Source organism: Schistocerca cancellata, chromosome 2 (genome assembly GCF_023864275.1).
Source record: "Schistocerca cancellata isolate TAMUIC-IGC-003103 chromosome 2, iqSchCanc2.1, whole genome shotgun sequence".
Classification (NCBI taxonomy): Eukaryota; Metazoa; Arthropoda; class Insecta; order Orthoptera; family Acrididae; genus Schistocerca; species Schistocerca cancellata.
The window spans coordinates 937,354,709-937,368,562 of record NC_064627.1 but is presented as its reverse complement, the minus strand read 5'-3'; the positions used below and the strand labels follow the sequence as shown (position 1 = coordinate 937,368,562).

Sequence of the window (13,854 nt, the reverse complement as noted above, 5' to 3'; positions counted from 1 at the left end):
CAACACTTTCCAATATTACCACAATTGAATGTAATAGCAGCATCATGAACTTTTGGTTTCATTGTTTGCATGCCTACAAATACAGTTTTAGGAAGGCAATTCCAAATTATGCTATTGAAACATTCATTTGGATTCTGTGTCTGCCCATGCAGACATTTCCTTAGAAGATCAGGATGAGCAAAGTCTCTGAAAATAGGTTTAATTACTGTAATAACAGTAGCAGAAAGAGAATGCTGGTGAGAATAAGATTCTCCAGTTGTATTTGCACCACGAATTTTCTCCTGATGGACACAATGCATGATATGGCTTATCATCAGTATCGGACTTACGGAAGAATATGGCCCAAACATCTCTCTTCATTGCCTCCAGATTTTCTTTATTTCTCCTCATTGTCTGTCCATAGTATACCTGCAAGTTTTCTATAACAACTACTCGAAATCACACCTGAACAAAACTAACTGCTTGTTTGAAGGCGTGTTGTTTACAAACAGCAGAAACAAAACAATATCGACCGTTGCATTCCAAGGATAGCCAACACACTCGGGAGTAAAAAAAAAAAATCCCTAACGTGCAAAGTAAGGGATATAAAGACCTAAAATATATGCAGAAGAGTGGGTGACAGAAAAGTGGGCGTGTCACATACAGACACGTAGCAAGAAAATACTCTTTAAATGCTCGAAAAATATTTTTTCAGCAAAATCCTTTCCAGAGTACTTAAATAAAACCTTAATCTATCGAAATATGATGAAAACTGAAAATGGATTTTCTTCGACCTGAACCAACGTCAAGACTGATTTACTGTAGCCCTGGTTCAGTGTCTAAAACTTACATTCAGAGGCACCTGTTTGTACTGAAATTTTTGCTTGATTTTGTAACTTTTAGAACTCAATTCCGTTACATTTTTCGGCGTATTTATATCGTTTCATCAATAATTTCACTAAATTTCATTTCCACCTGTTCAGCAATAAAAGCTAAAGCAAAAATCATTGATAGCATATTAGCAGTGAAACAGTTTTTGTTTTTATATAATGAAAATGGTGCAACTAACGAAAACATATACATCAAAGCATGCACGTTTCGAAACTATTTATCCCGGCACTTTTAATAAGTAAGCCCTACCCTATGTAAATAATGTACAAATAAGCCTGAGAAAAACGGGGCGGGGGGACTTACCGCTGTCAGTGGTGTTAGTAGACTAGTGAGTGTTATTTAAAAGCACTGCCACGTTGACCTGGCGCAGTTCTACAAGACAATCATTTGACTCCAATCCCTATCATTTCGTTGTTGCGTCCTAGATCACAGACGATCTGTCTTGCATACTCATAGTTGGGTCTACCACTGCGATTCTTTCATCCTTAAAAATAAATTTTTCGGCAGGGGCTTATGTATTAGTATGATTCCAACATTCTAAACCCTCCATTCGTTATTATCTTCAGGTATTTCTTCTCGTTCACTCGCTGCTTAATTGCTAACTCGATCACAACATTTGTTTCCCGTATCTATCATCTTGCTATCCAACATCATGGGATGTTAGCAGCTGCTGATTTTTACAGAAAGCACTTCTTCTGTACAAAACATTCTCGGACTTCTTGCCACGTCAGTTCAGAGTAAAACTTCGAGCTTTCGACGATTCCCCCCATCGTATTCGGCAGTAGCAACTGACTGTCAAAACTGCTGCTGTAGTAGCCTTATACAGCCCAAAGACGGCTTCTGATTGGTCGGTATTGCATAATGCTGTCGCAGGTTGTATCAACGTCTGTGACAGTAGCAGCCCCTCTCCCTTCGTAGCGTAAACATGGCGATGAGTATCTCTGGCTCTTTTCTGTATCGAGAGCTCGCCGCCACGCACCACTAAGATTATATCAGCTGTCACGGTTGAACATTCTCTCTCACATTCTTATTTCTACAGCCTCTTTAATTTATAGAATCCCAGTATGTAGCAGCCTGGGACAAAACATTCGTTCGTTAAACAGTATTTTGTGATGCTGTGCTCAGCAGCTGCTAATTTCCCTACTTCTAGATTTTTAATATGCCGTTGATGGTCTGCGCAGCGGTCGGAAACGGTGCGGATGGACTGACCGACTGACAGGTTGTCCGAGAATGTTCTACACAACAGTGCGCTCGCGAAAGACCTCGTCTGCAGTTCATTCTGTGCAATTCATGTTACTATACCTTGCCTGAATTTTCTCTCTGTATACTTTTTACCTTTAATGCAGAATTCATCCATTTCTTTTCCAAAGTAACCATTCAGCCACCCACCAAGTCCGTAGGGTGAGCACATCGTCACCTAAGTGCCGTTCTGATTGTGCATAGTACACCCAAGAGCTAGGCCACCTTCTATTCCAGCACGCATCCATCTCAATTTCCATCCAGCTTGTGACCACTGCTACGTCATCAGGGAGCCGTATCATCCCATTTTCTCGCTGACGACTTTAGACGTTGGTAGTCGTCTACTCCCCTTCGTTGTTTCCTCAATAAACAAGTTAAATATCAGTGATGTACCTGACCTTTTCCGTTCCCTCTTGTAACATTCAGTAAGCCGACTATTCCAAGCTACACCACATAACGGTAATGAATTACCATTTGATCTCTACAGCTAATACGACACTGCCTAAGAATGAAAAGTAGGAAATACCATTCCCTCCCCAGTATTCTCAAAACGTCCAAATTCATTGTATGTTGTTTTTCATAAATATGCCTATTTTCTTAGACGCAGTCCTAATATTGCTGCTTGAGAGCTACCGACGCTGAAGTTTCCATTTCTCGATAAAGCACTTTTGTACTTCTGACGCATGCGATACATTTTTTTTATCTGTCCGCTCCTGCTTTGCCAGTGTCAGTTTGCCAGCACTTGTGCTTTGATACCCTAGTCTTGTCCTACGAACACTGTGATTAACGATTAAGAAAAAAAAAATAGTGATGTGGCAGGGAAGGCACCGTCGGATGGAGCTACGGCCATGAAACGACAGCCAATCAACGACGAGCAGCCGAGTTTTGTGCCTTTAAACTGACTTGTTTCAGATAACATCTGATGCGCAAAAGAGCGCAGATGATGATTAAATCAGTTGAAGAGATTGGTTCCAACCGAACAGGAAAAGCTGGAAAAACTTGAATCACTTGCCCATGGTTGGTTAAGTTTGACGCGAGTTTCCTGTGAAATCTAGGGTGAAACGCCGCCATTAAATCAAACTAGGCTGAAAGAACCTTGACGCCTTTAATCTGTTAAGATGATAAACGGTAGTGCAGAAATGGCACTGCAGTAAGTTGTTAGACATGTGGTGCTTTTTGGCTGAAACGTTATCAATAATGAAATCTAAAGGCGACATGTTTCAGTTTTCGCTAGTGTACAGAGAAAATGAATTTTTGTTCCATCAAGTACAAACATTACACCAGGAAGTGTGAAATAAGACAACGGTGAAAAATAAAATATTTTTTTTCTAGAATTATATTTTTACAGTAAATGATCGAAATACTGTAACAAGTGTGGAGCACAAAAACCCCAGCATAAACAGTAGCAGTTTAGGCGGACAAAATGGACCTACCACAGACACTTATAAACTTCAGCGCGATCTTCGTTAAGATGCTGTCGTTTTGTGGACGTAGGTCCACATTGCTGCGTTTCCCGTCTTTGATGATATGCAAGTTTTGTTAGATTCTATGTTCCTTACTCTTCTCTGATATTACCAGGCTGTTTTCCACCACCCTATACTCAAGAGGACGACGACCTCCACATCCATGTATGGACTTGAAAATGGGCACGCGCTTGTAACTGGACAGTAGAGTCTACGAAAATGCTAATTTAAACTAACAGCATGAATATTACGAAGGTCACTGGAAGAGGTGCAAGGAATCCCAAATAACCAGTTTTTAAGTAGTAACTCGTTCATGTCCGACCTCGGTGATATTTTACATGACCAGTCGGAGAGCTTTTTATTTACTCGCCTGACACAAGAGCTGATGTTATTTTCCTATTTGACGCCACTTGAATGCAAAGTCTCTTACGGTTTTTGTTAAAGTTGTCACACACTACACACTAATGACTGCTTCTACTGTGCACGACGATTACTATCTTCTGGGTCATATGTTGGCCAGTAATACGATTAATGGAACAGCCAGCTGCAGAGACAGTTACTTGGTCTGACGTGTGTCAGCCGCCGACGGTACATTTTCTCCGTTGTTAGGTTGGACTAGAAACACTTAATTCTTTGATAAATAAAAGAAAGTGGCTAATAAAAGGCATCGTGTAATGTTTGGTGCATCGACAGGCCTTCTGAGAGATTCTTTCTACTTTCAGGTGAAGCGGTACTACGAGTTCAAGGTTAAAAACGCGGAGCTGTACAAAGGCTTGATACCTTCAAAGGAGAAGAACCTGTTCGACCATGACATCATGCAGGTGCTGCCCAGGAGGGACCAACACGGCCGTCGCATTCTCGTCATTGAGTTGGGCAGTGAGTATCTCAGGTCAACGATAAAACCGTTAGTGTTACAACCTTGGAGGTAAAACAAAGAAGTGAGGTGGCACTACAGACTTAAGGCTGTACGTTGTTTTGACAGCAGAGTGGGCGCCGTTTTAGGTAGCCCAAAACATTAGCAGACTACTGTTTACGAGTGCTTCTTGTTCATTATTTCTGTCGTGTGCGCTCAGTTATAGAGCTTACATGAATAACATAGAATCAGGAAGGCAATTTCGAACGTTCTCCTTTCTTGAATGCTCTAGTAGTACGACACAGTCAGTGACGTCACGGGGAAGTGTCGTTGCGGTGAACCTGATGTTTTGTGCTAGTTAAGATGGCGGACATAGGCTTCAAGTTTGTGACGTAATGTCACCTTCCCCATATTTTTACCTCCATAGCTATAACTGATTGTGGTTATATAAGAAACTCTGTTACAGTTGTTCAATCTGTTGAAAAAAAAAACTGCTATGAACTGTTGAGAAAGTTCCAATCTCAAGAGGATCTTACATTTAATTCTATGAGTCTGGTAAACCAGACTTTAAATCGAAGTCGGTGTGAAGACCGCAAAGCTTCACTGGCCTCATCTTATTGGTTGTGACACACAAACATGAGTTCGTTAGACACGTGACAAGACACCACTAGGCAGCTGTACGGCGACTTGAAGGTAAAAGTGTGAACAGAATCAGGCGACGTGGGCGTTATCACATATAAAAAGCTCTCAGAAACTGAGGCGAGTGAAAAATAGAAAGAAAAAATCTACTAGTTTCACGCTGCCACGGATGAACTGTATAATACGGCATGTGTTCAGGAACGAGCATTCATTTAATACAACGTGAGTACAGAATTAAATGTTAACGCTACTCGACTGTGTCGTTTAAAACACTGAATTTTCCTTCATCCATTACGGAGTTTGTGGGGAATGTCCACAACTGCGTCTTCATAAAGTTAATTCTAATAGGAAATAAACCTTTCTAATGCAAACTGCCGCAAAATTATTTTAATGCGCTAAGAAAGAAGTGTTTAGATAACTAAATTCCACTTCAAAATTTAAGGTGTTCCACTTTTCAAACATACCTACAACGTGGGCTTTCTCACACGTATGTAGTTGTGGTACATGCGAATTACAGTCCTGCAGTGCCACAGACTTATACACGAAGTGGTGTCCACTACCGATACAATGAAGCATTAACGACACAACCACAAAAATGGAGAAATGACTGGTACAATAAGTATGTGGTACTGAACGTTAAGCTTGAAACAAAATTAATTTTTTATGCTTGAAGAATTTCAAACCCATAATCTTTCAAATTCTGAAGGTGGCAGGGGTAAAATACAGGGAGCGAAAGGCTATTTACAATTTGTACAGAAACCAGATGCCAGTTATAAGACTCGAGGGGCATGAAAGGGAAGCAGTGGTTGGGAAGGGACTGAGACAGGGTTGTAGCCTCTCCCCGATGTTATTCAATCTGTACATTGAGCAAGCAGTAAAGGGAACAAAAGAAAAATTCCGAGTAGGTATTAAAATCCATGGAGAAGAAATAAAAACTTTGAGGTACGTCGATGGCATTGTAATTCTGTCAGAGACGGCAAAGGACCTGGAAGAGCAGCTGAACGGAATGGACAGTGTCTTGAGAGGAGGATATAAGATGAATATCAACAAAAGCAAAACGAGGATGATGGAATGTAGTCGACTTAAATAGGTAGAGAGGATATAAAATGTAGACTGGCAATGGCAAGGAAAGCGTTTCTGAAGAAGAGGAATTTGTTAACATCGAGTATTGATTTAAGTGTCAGGAAGTCGTTTCTGGAAGTATTTGTATGGAGTGTAGCCATGTATGGAAGTGAAACGTGGACGATAAATAGTTTGGACAAGAAGAGAATAGAAGCTTTCGAAATTTGGTGCTACAGAAGAATGCTGAAGATTAGATGGGTAGATCACATAACTAATGAGGAGATACTGAATAGAATTGGGGAGAAGAGGAGTTTGTGGCACAATTTGAGTAGAAGGAGGGATCGGTTGGTAGGACATGTTCTGAGGCATCAAGGGATCACCAATTTAGTATTGGAGGGCAGCGTGGAGGGTAAAAATCGTAGAGGGAGACCAAGAGATGAATAAACTAAGCAGATTCAGAAGGATGTAGGTTGCAGTAGGTACTGGGAGATCAAGAAGCTTGCACAGGATAGAGTAGCATGGAGAGCTGCAACAAACCAGGCTAAGGACTGAAGACCACATCAACACCACCACCACTCTGATACAAGGCCACTACCTCCCAGAGCCGGACATACTGTTAAAGTATCGACTACTAAGTAATAATTTAATACAAAATCCATCTGTCTTTTCAACGCTGTTCCTCCAATGTGCATTTCCAAACACACATTTATCATGGCTTCAGTCGTTGAGAGTCTCTCCGTTAAGATGTTAACACGGCAGTAACGCTTATATGTTAATTTCGGTGATCGCTGTTGTGTAGGACATCACTTTGAAATAACGTATGTACATATGTTGTTTTCACTGTTCTTCGATAACAGCTGTAGTCCTCGTGCTGTTGCGGTGTACACTGATGTACACTGGCGAAGTGAAACCGCTGTTGAAAAGGGAATAGTTGGACTTTGTTAAGATTTCCGTTCAATTTTCTGCCTCGGTTTTGCCATGGGTCGCCATTATGGCTACAATGATATCAGTGCTGTGTCTTAAGAATGTGTACGCTGAATGACAATGAACTGACTGCTTTCAGAGATAGATGGAGGAAGCTGACAAGTAATTGCTACACTTAAGAGACTGGACGGCACACACACACACACACACACACACACACACTCACTATGCTATTTGAATCTGACATTTCGTATTTCCTGGATGATATGTCACTAATAATCAAAATTACGTGCTTTCTACACAAGAGGGAGCCAACATACTTTTCAAGCGACGTACGCTTTTGAAAGTTATCCAATGACAAGGACAGACACTGTAGATGGTCTGACAATGTACTCAGTTTACTATAGTTCAGTAGGCTCCTACATAGAATTTCGCAGCTGTAAAAATTGTGCACTAGGCTCCTGGGATGCCGTATCGTGTACGACGGTCCAAATGTTCCATTTCACAGTCTGTCTTAAGAACATATCGCTTGACATTTGTAACAGCCAGCGCAAAGAACGAGTAATATATATAGTAACATAATACATATTGGGTCTAACAGTAACGAAAGTTTTTTCTTGTAGGTTGTTTTCTTACTCCCGTCTTCGGGCAACCTTCTGATGCCGGTTTTAGTATCCTCTTACAGCGAAGAAATGCTCCTATCTGACAAAGAAAGACTAATTTGCTTCTGTTTTAAAAGATTCAGACTGCAAAGTGAGGTACTGGCTGCCTCATTCTGCCTTTCTCAGAAGCTTTAGAAATTTTCCTAAAAAAATTTGGCCTGCGAACACATTTGCGCTCTTTTTGACTCGTATGTCGCGTCTCATTCTCTAATAGTAGCTCGCTCACACACACTAGTCCATCGCTGTAGGTTGCTCGTACACGTTCGCTCCCACTTGCCCCCCCCCCCTCTCTCTCTCTCTCTCTCTCTCTCTCTCTCTCTCTCTCTCTCTCTCTGCCGTATGTCCTTATGTCTCACAGTAATTCTCCTTCGTTCTGTCCTACTACTAAAGTCTCATCTCACTGTGTCTCCCTGCTCTCTGTTACTGCTACTACCTCATTCATTTCTTCCAACTGCTGCTGTCTCTTCACACTCCACTCTCTCTCTCTCTCTCTCTCTCTCTCTCTCTCTCTCTCTCTCTCCATCCCTCTCTCTCTCCCTCTCTCTCTCCCTCTCTCTTTGTCACTGTCAGACTCTTCCACTATCATTGCCTCTCACCCATTTCCACTTTGTTTCTCCTTGTTTCTCTCTGGCTGGCACTGTCTCCTCCACTCTTCTCCTAGCACTGTTCTGTAACTGTCATCGATGTTCAACTGCCGCTGTGTCTCTCTCTTTCTCTCACACTACCATTGTCTCCTTCGCTCTTTTTATACCACAACCACCGTCTGCCATCTTCCAGTATATATTACTTTTCCATGTCTTTCCCACTGCCACTGGACTGATGACCTCAGAAGTTAAGTCCCATAGTGCTCAGAGCCATTTGAACTACCACTGTCTTCTTCTCTCTCAGAATAAAAGAAATGCATGAACATGTAGGCATGCCAAAACCTTTGCGAGAATTTTGAAAGATGCTGAGGGAGGTTGAATAAGGAAACTGGTGTCCCACTTTTCAGTCTGTCTTTTCACACACAAGCATATTAGCCTTTTTTGCGCATTTTCCACTGGTTCCCTTCTTTTCCTTGTAACAGCAGGGCATGTCACTCATGTGAGAAGAACTTTATGGCTCAGTAAAATTTTGATGGTTTACTTAGGTTAAATTGAAATAACGTAAAATTATTTTTACACTTCGGACAGCATTTTACGTTCACAAAAATTTTTCATGAGCTTCAATATTACAACAAGGGGGCTTCCAGAACCCTTCTGCCGATCACGGAGACGCCTTACAGCATGTTTCTTCGTGTTACGTCACTTTATGGACGACGTGTTTGCCTCTCATCGGATATTCCGTGCGTATTTTGTGTGTACAAGCAGGGAAAGTTTGAACATTTGTATCTCGGAAAATAATAAAGATCCAAAAAAAATATGCAAAGCTATTCGAGATCGGGATTTTTGGAAAATATCGTAAAAAAGAATACAGCGATTTGCTGAGCTTTGCCCTTAGGAATGGGCGGCTCGGTTTTCTCAGGAACCGTCCATGAACTAAATGGTGTCTCCGTTTTTGAAGTTCCTTAAGGCGCGCCATAGTACACATATAACGCAAAAACCGATTTGCTCCATTTGCCTAAGATGGGAGAAGTTTGTAACACTCATAGTTTACCTGTGCTGCAGGATAATGACACAAAGCCAATCCTTCTGATGAGAACACAAATGGACCCTACCCCAAAGGATATCGAAGGAACTTCACCCTACCGTTGTATCACCAATAGAACCCAAAGGATAAGACCCGGGAAAGTCCCATTTTTATGCGCAGAGTTTCGGAACAAACTAGCTAACTCATGCTGTCGCAGGCGTACAGATATTTTCCAGCTTGCAAAGGCGACTGACACATTAATGAAATGTCTTGCACGTTCTCAGAAATGACACTGAAAACTACAGGCTAGATGTGCCTAACCATTCAGTACAACCGCAAGAACGTTTATCAGTAGACAGTACGTTAGGTATCATAGTAATAATAGTAATAAATTAATTCCCAAGTTGAATGAATTATGATTTCGATCTTGTCAGCGTCCTGACTTGATTGTCTTAATTACTACACACAATGTGTCTCTGGCATCTACAAGCACCCACTGTTATCGTTGCCTTTCTTTTTCTTAGAAGTCTAAGTTAAAGAAATGTTGAAATTCTTTTTGTAATTTGTTGTACGGTCAATGGCTTAAAGCTGTCGATCTTGTATTACATCTTCACTCGTTTCCCAATCAGGCCTTTCCTTCTTTGATAGGACGTTCGTTTGTCAGATATTTCTGCGTTTGCTATAAAAGACACTACTACCACCCAAACCAAAATTCTTAGTGGCACAGTTATTTTTTCTGTATTTTTAATGATATGTTTTTTTCCTTGAAATATTAGTTCACTGCCCCTATGTTACTTACCCACTGAGATTTGTTTCAACGGACACCTATAGCGTATGTTAACAAATGATCAACAGTTGTTTTGTTTGGGACTGCCGGGTAGGTCGCTGAGGATAGCATTGTACGCTTTTCAGAACTTTCCTTCGCTAGAGTTTGTGTTAGGTCGAAAACATGAGGAAATACCAGGTATAATTAAGTTTATTGACAATGGCGGAACATCTTTGAAACGCGGTTTGATACAGCTCAGACGAACGTTTTGCTTCATTAAGTATTTGTAAATTCCTGTATTACATGCAGTATGTTTGCGAATAGTACCCAAAACGTCTTGATAGCATAAAACGGGTCTCTATTTCTAGGGCTGTGTTTCAACACGACTTGAACTGTTCGTACAAGTTACGTCACAGTTCGGGAAATCTCGGGTTCCGGTCGATCTTTCGAACGGCCTTTGCTCTGCCGACTTTTGTTGGTACTATAACAGCCACCTGTGTTATCGTTTTTAACGCGCTATGGTATTTAATAATAAAAATAACTGAAACACGGACTGAAATATCTTCTGAGGCATAGGTTATACGTTACAGTGGCAAATAATAAATAAATAAATAAATAAATAAAAGATTGCAATCTTGATTCTGTCTCGTTCTCGAGCTTTCGCTCGTCCCGCGATCTATTGAGGTCTGTTGGTACTGTCGCAAGACTGGTCTTGGAGCTATAATTCATTCTCGCAATAAAAATTACAGTCACTTCATTACGATCAATTTCGTGTGTTCGGCATTTAATTCTTGATTGACTGTCTTGTTTCATATGAATGTTGCAGTCTTGCTCTGAAACTGATTAAAATGTGGTACATCTACATCTACATTTATACTCCGCAAGCCACCCAACGGTGTGTGGCGGAGGGCACTTTACGTGCCACTGTCATTACCTCCCTTTCCTGTTCCAGTCGCGTATGGTTCGCGGGAAGAACGACTGTCTGAAAGCCTCCGTGCGCGCTCTAATCTCTCTAATTTTACATTCGTGATCTCCTCGGGAGGTATAAGGAGGGGGAAGCAATATATTCGATACCTCATCCAGAAACGCACCCTCTCGAAACCTGGACAGCAAGCTACACCGCGATGCAGAGCGCCTCTCTTGCAGAGTCTGCCACTTGAGTTTGTTAAACATCTCCGTAACGCTATCACGGTTACCAAATAACCCTGTGACGAAACGCGCCGCTCTTCTTTGGATCTTCTCTATCTCCTCCGTCAACCCGATCTGGTACGGATCCCACACTGATGAGCAATACTCAAGTATAGGTCGAACGAGTGTTTTGTAAGCCACCTCCTTTGTTGATGGACTACATTTTCTAAGGACTCTCCCAATGAATCTCAACCTGGTACCCGCCTTACCAACAATTAATTTTATATGATCATTCCACTTCAAATCGTTCCGCACGCATACTCCCAGATATTTTACAGAAGTAACTGCTACCAGTGTTTGTTCCGCTATCATATAATCATACAATAAAGGATCCTTCTTTCTATGTATTCGCAATACATTACATTTGTCTATGCTAAGGGTCAGTTGCCACTCCCTGCACCAAGTGCCAATCCGCTGCAGATCTTCCTGCATTTCGCTACAATTTTCTAATGCTACAACTTCTCTGTATACTACAGCATCATCCGCAAAAAGCCGCATGGAACTTCCGACACTATCTACTAGGTCTGTTATACTGATACGTGAACAGGTATTGAATTGCTCGTCTGCAACCTGTTTGGTAAATCATTACTGTGCCTCGTTAAGAAATAAAATATTATAGAGAGTTCAGTTAAGTAACATTTTTTGGTGGACATTTTCGTCTTTGCCTGTTTCTTTTACTTAAAAATGGGCATAAATACGTATACATCCACACATACCATTACCGAATGAGAACTCATAATTTTGTTTAAATACAACAGGAGTTCGCGCAGTGGTATCATTTAATGCTATTTTCTCTAGTGTTCCACGAAACTGTCAAATTTTAAGCAGAGCTATAGCTTATTGTTGAGACTAGTGAGTAGTTTCTTCCGATCCTCTTCTATTCGCACAGCACGAGTCAAATATCAGATGACTGTTCGAACTAACTGGACACTGTATGCAGCTTGTGGATTATCAGGAATGTCAAACGCAAGTATAGTTTGCTCAGCCCTACCTATTTCCCTAACAAAACGAAAGCGGACCACGAAGCACTTATCTCGAGTGCTGGAGTACCGCAGCCGTGTCCCTGCCACCCGCCGCTGACCGCGTGCCTGTTGGTGGTTTCAGAGAAGTGGAAGCACAAGAAGGTGAGCCTGGAGGAGGTGTTCAAGGGCGCCGTGCTGTACCTGGAGGCGGCACTCTGGGAGCCAGAGACGCAGGTCGCCGGCGGCGTCGTCATCTTCGACATGGACGGCCTCTCGCTGCAGCAGGTCTCGCAGTTCACGCCGTCTTTCGCCAAGCGCATCATAGACTGGCTGCAGGTCAGTAACAACCGAGCCTGCTACGTCTCAAGACTTGGCGCTCAACTGCTTTAATTACCGGATGAGTGGGCGCCGTAGGACTACACTCTTATACGAAAGGACGGCAGTTCATTTTCCAGATTCAGTTTTACTGTGGTTTCCCTACATCGCTTTATTTTGTTTCTTTCTTTCTTTCTTGCTTGTATTTTCTTTCTTTCTTTCTTCCTTTCTTCCTGTCTTTCTCGCTTCTTTCTTTCCTTCTTTGTCGCTTCTTTCTTTCCTTCTTTGTCGCTTCTTTCTTTCCTTCTTTGTCACTTCTTTCTTTCCTTCTTTGTCGCTTCTTTCTTTCCTTCTTTGTCGCTTCTTTCTTTCCTTCTTTGTCGCTTCTTTCTTTCCTTCTTTGTCGCTTCTTTCTTTCCTTCTTTGTCGCTTCTTTCTTTCCTTCTTTGTCGCTTCTTTCTTTCCTTCTTTGTCGCTTCTTTCTTTCCTTCTTTGTCGCTTCTTTCTTTCCTTCTTTGTCGCTTCTTTCTTTCCTTCTTTGTCGCTTCTTTCTTTCCTTCTTTGTCGCTTCTTTCTTTCCTTCTTTGTCGCTTCTTTCTTTCCTTCTTTGTCGCTTTTTTCTTTCCTTCTTTGTCGCTTCTTTCTTTCCTTCTTTGTCGCTTCTTTCTTTCCTTCTTTGTCGCTTCTTTCTTTCTTTCTTTCTTTCTTTCTCACTTCTCTTTATTAATGCGTGATAAACTTAAACTGTCCAAATATGATTCATGAACAGGATTTTGTGAAGAACATACTGTGATGGTGACACCATCCAGTGGCACTGCATAGATAGTTATCTTGGTGAAAATTCACCAACAAAGATGAATCTGGTGGTGGTGGTGGTGGTGGTGGTGGTGGTGGTGGTGGTGGTGGTGGTGGTACTAGTTTGTTGTTGTTGTAATAATTCTGTAACAAATTCTTTCTTCATCTCGGTAATAACAAAAAACCGTTCTCCCGCCTGTTTCCCCTCTTTGAGCTCCATGCAGTTCAAAGCTTCCTTCACAAGTCATCCATCTTTTAGGTGACTTCATTCTCTTTTTCCTGTCTAGGTATATAACACCAGTTCCTCCTTTGGCACAGTTATCGATTCATTCTAAGCGGTCATAACATATTATTCTCTTCCTTTTCCATCGCTTCCATTATGTTCCCTTCTTGGATATCAGATGATCTTTTCCTCTCTTTCTCATTTTCCGAACTTCTGACCCATAATACATTTTTCGCTACTGTTATGTGCGTAATTACTGAGACAGTATCTACATTGTTTAAAATT

General features: G+C 41.5%; 1 protein-coding gene across 1 annotated transcript in view; it reads left to right on the top strand.

The window, feature by feature from the left end:
* LOC126162909 (clavesin-1) overlaps positions 1–13,854 on the top strand; it is a 99,366-nt gene that overhangs the window by 69,875 nt on the left and 15,637 nt on the right. The window contains exons 4-5 of the mRNA XM_049919720.1: positions 4,295–4,448; positions 12,379–12,572. Coding sequence (XP_049775677.1) covers positions 4,295–4,448; positions 12,379–12,572 — 348 coding nt within the window. The remainder of the gene's footprint in view (positions 1–4,294; positions 4,449–12,378; positions 12,573–13,854) is intronic.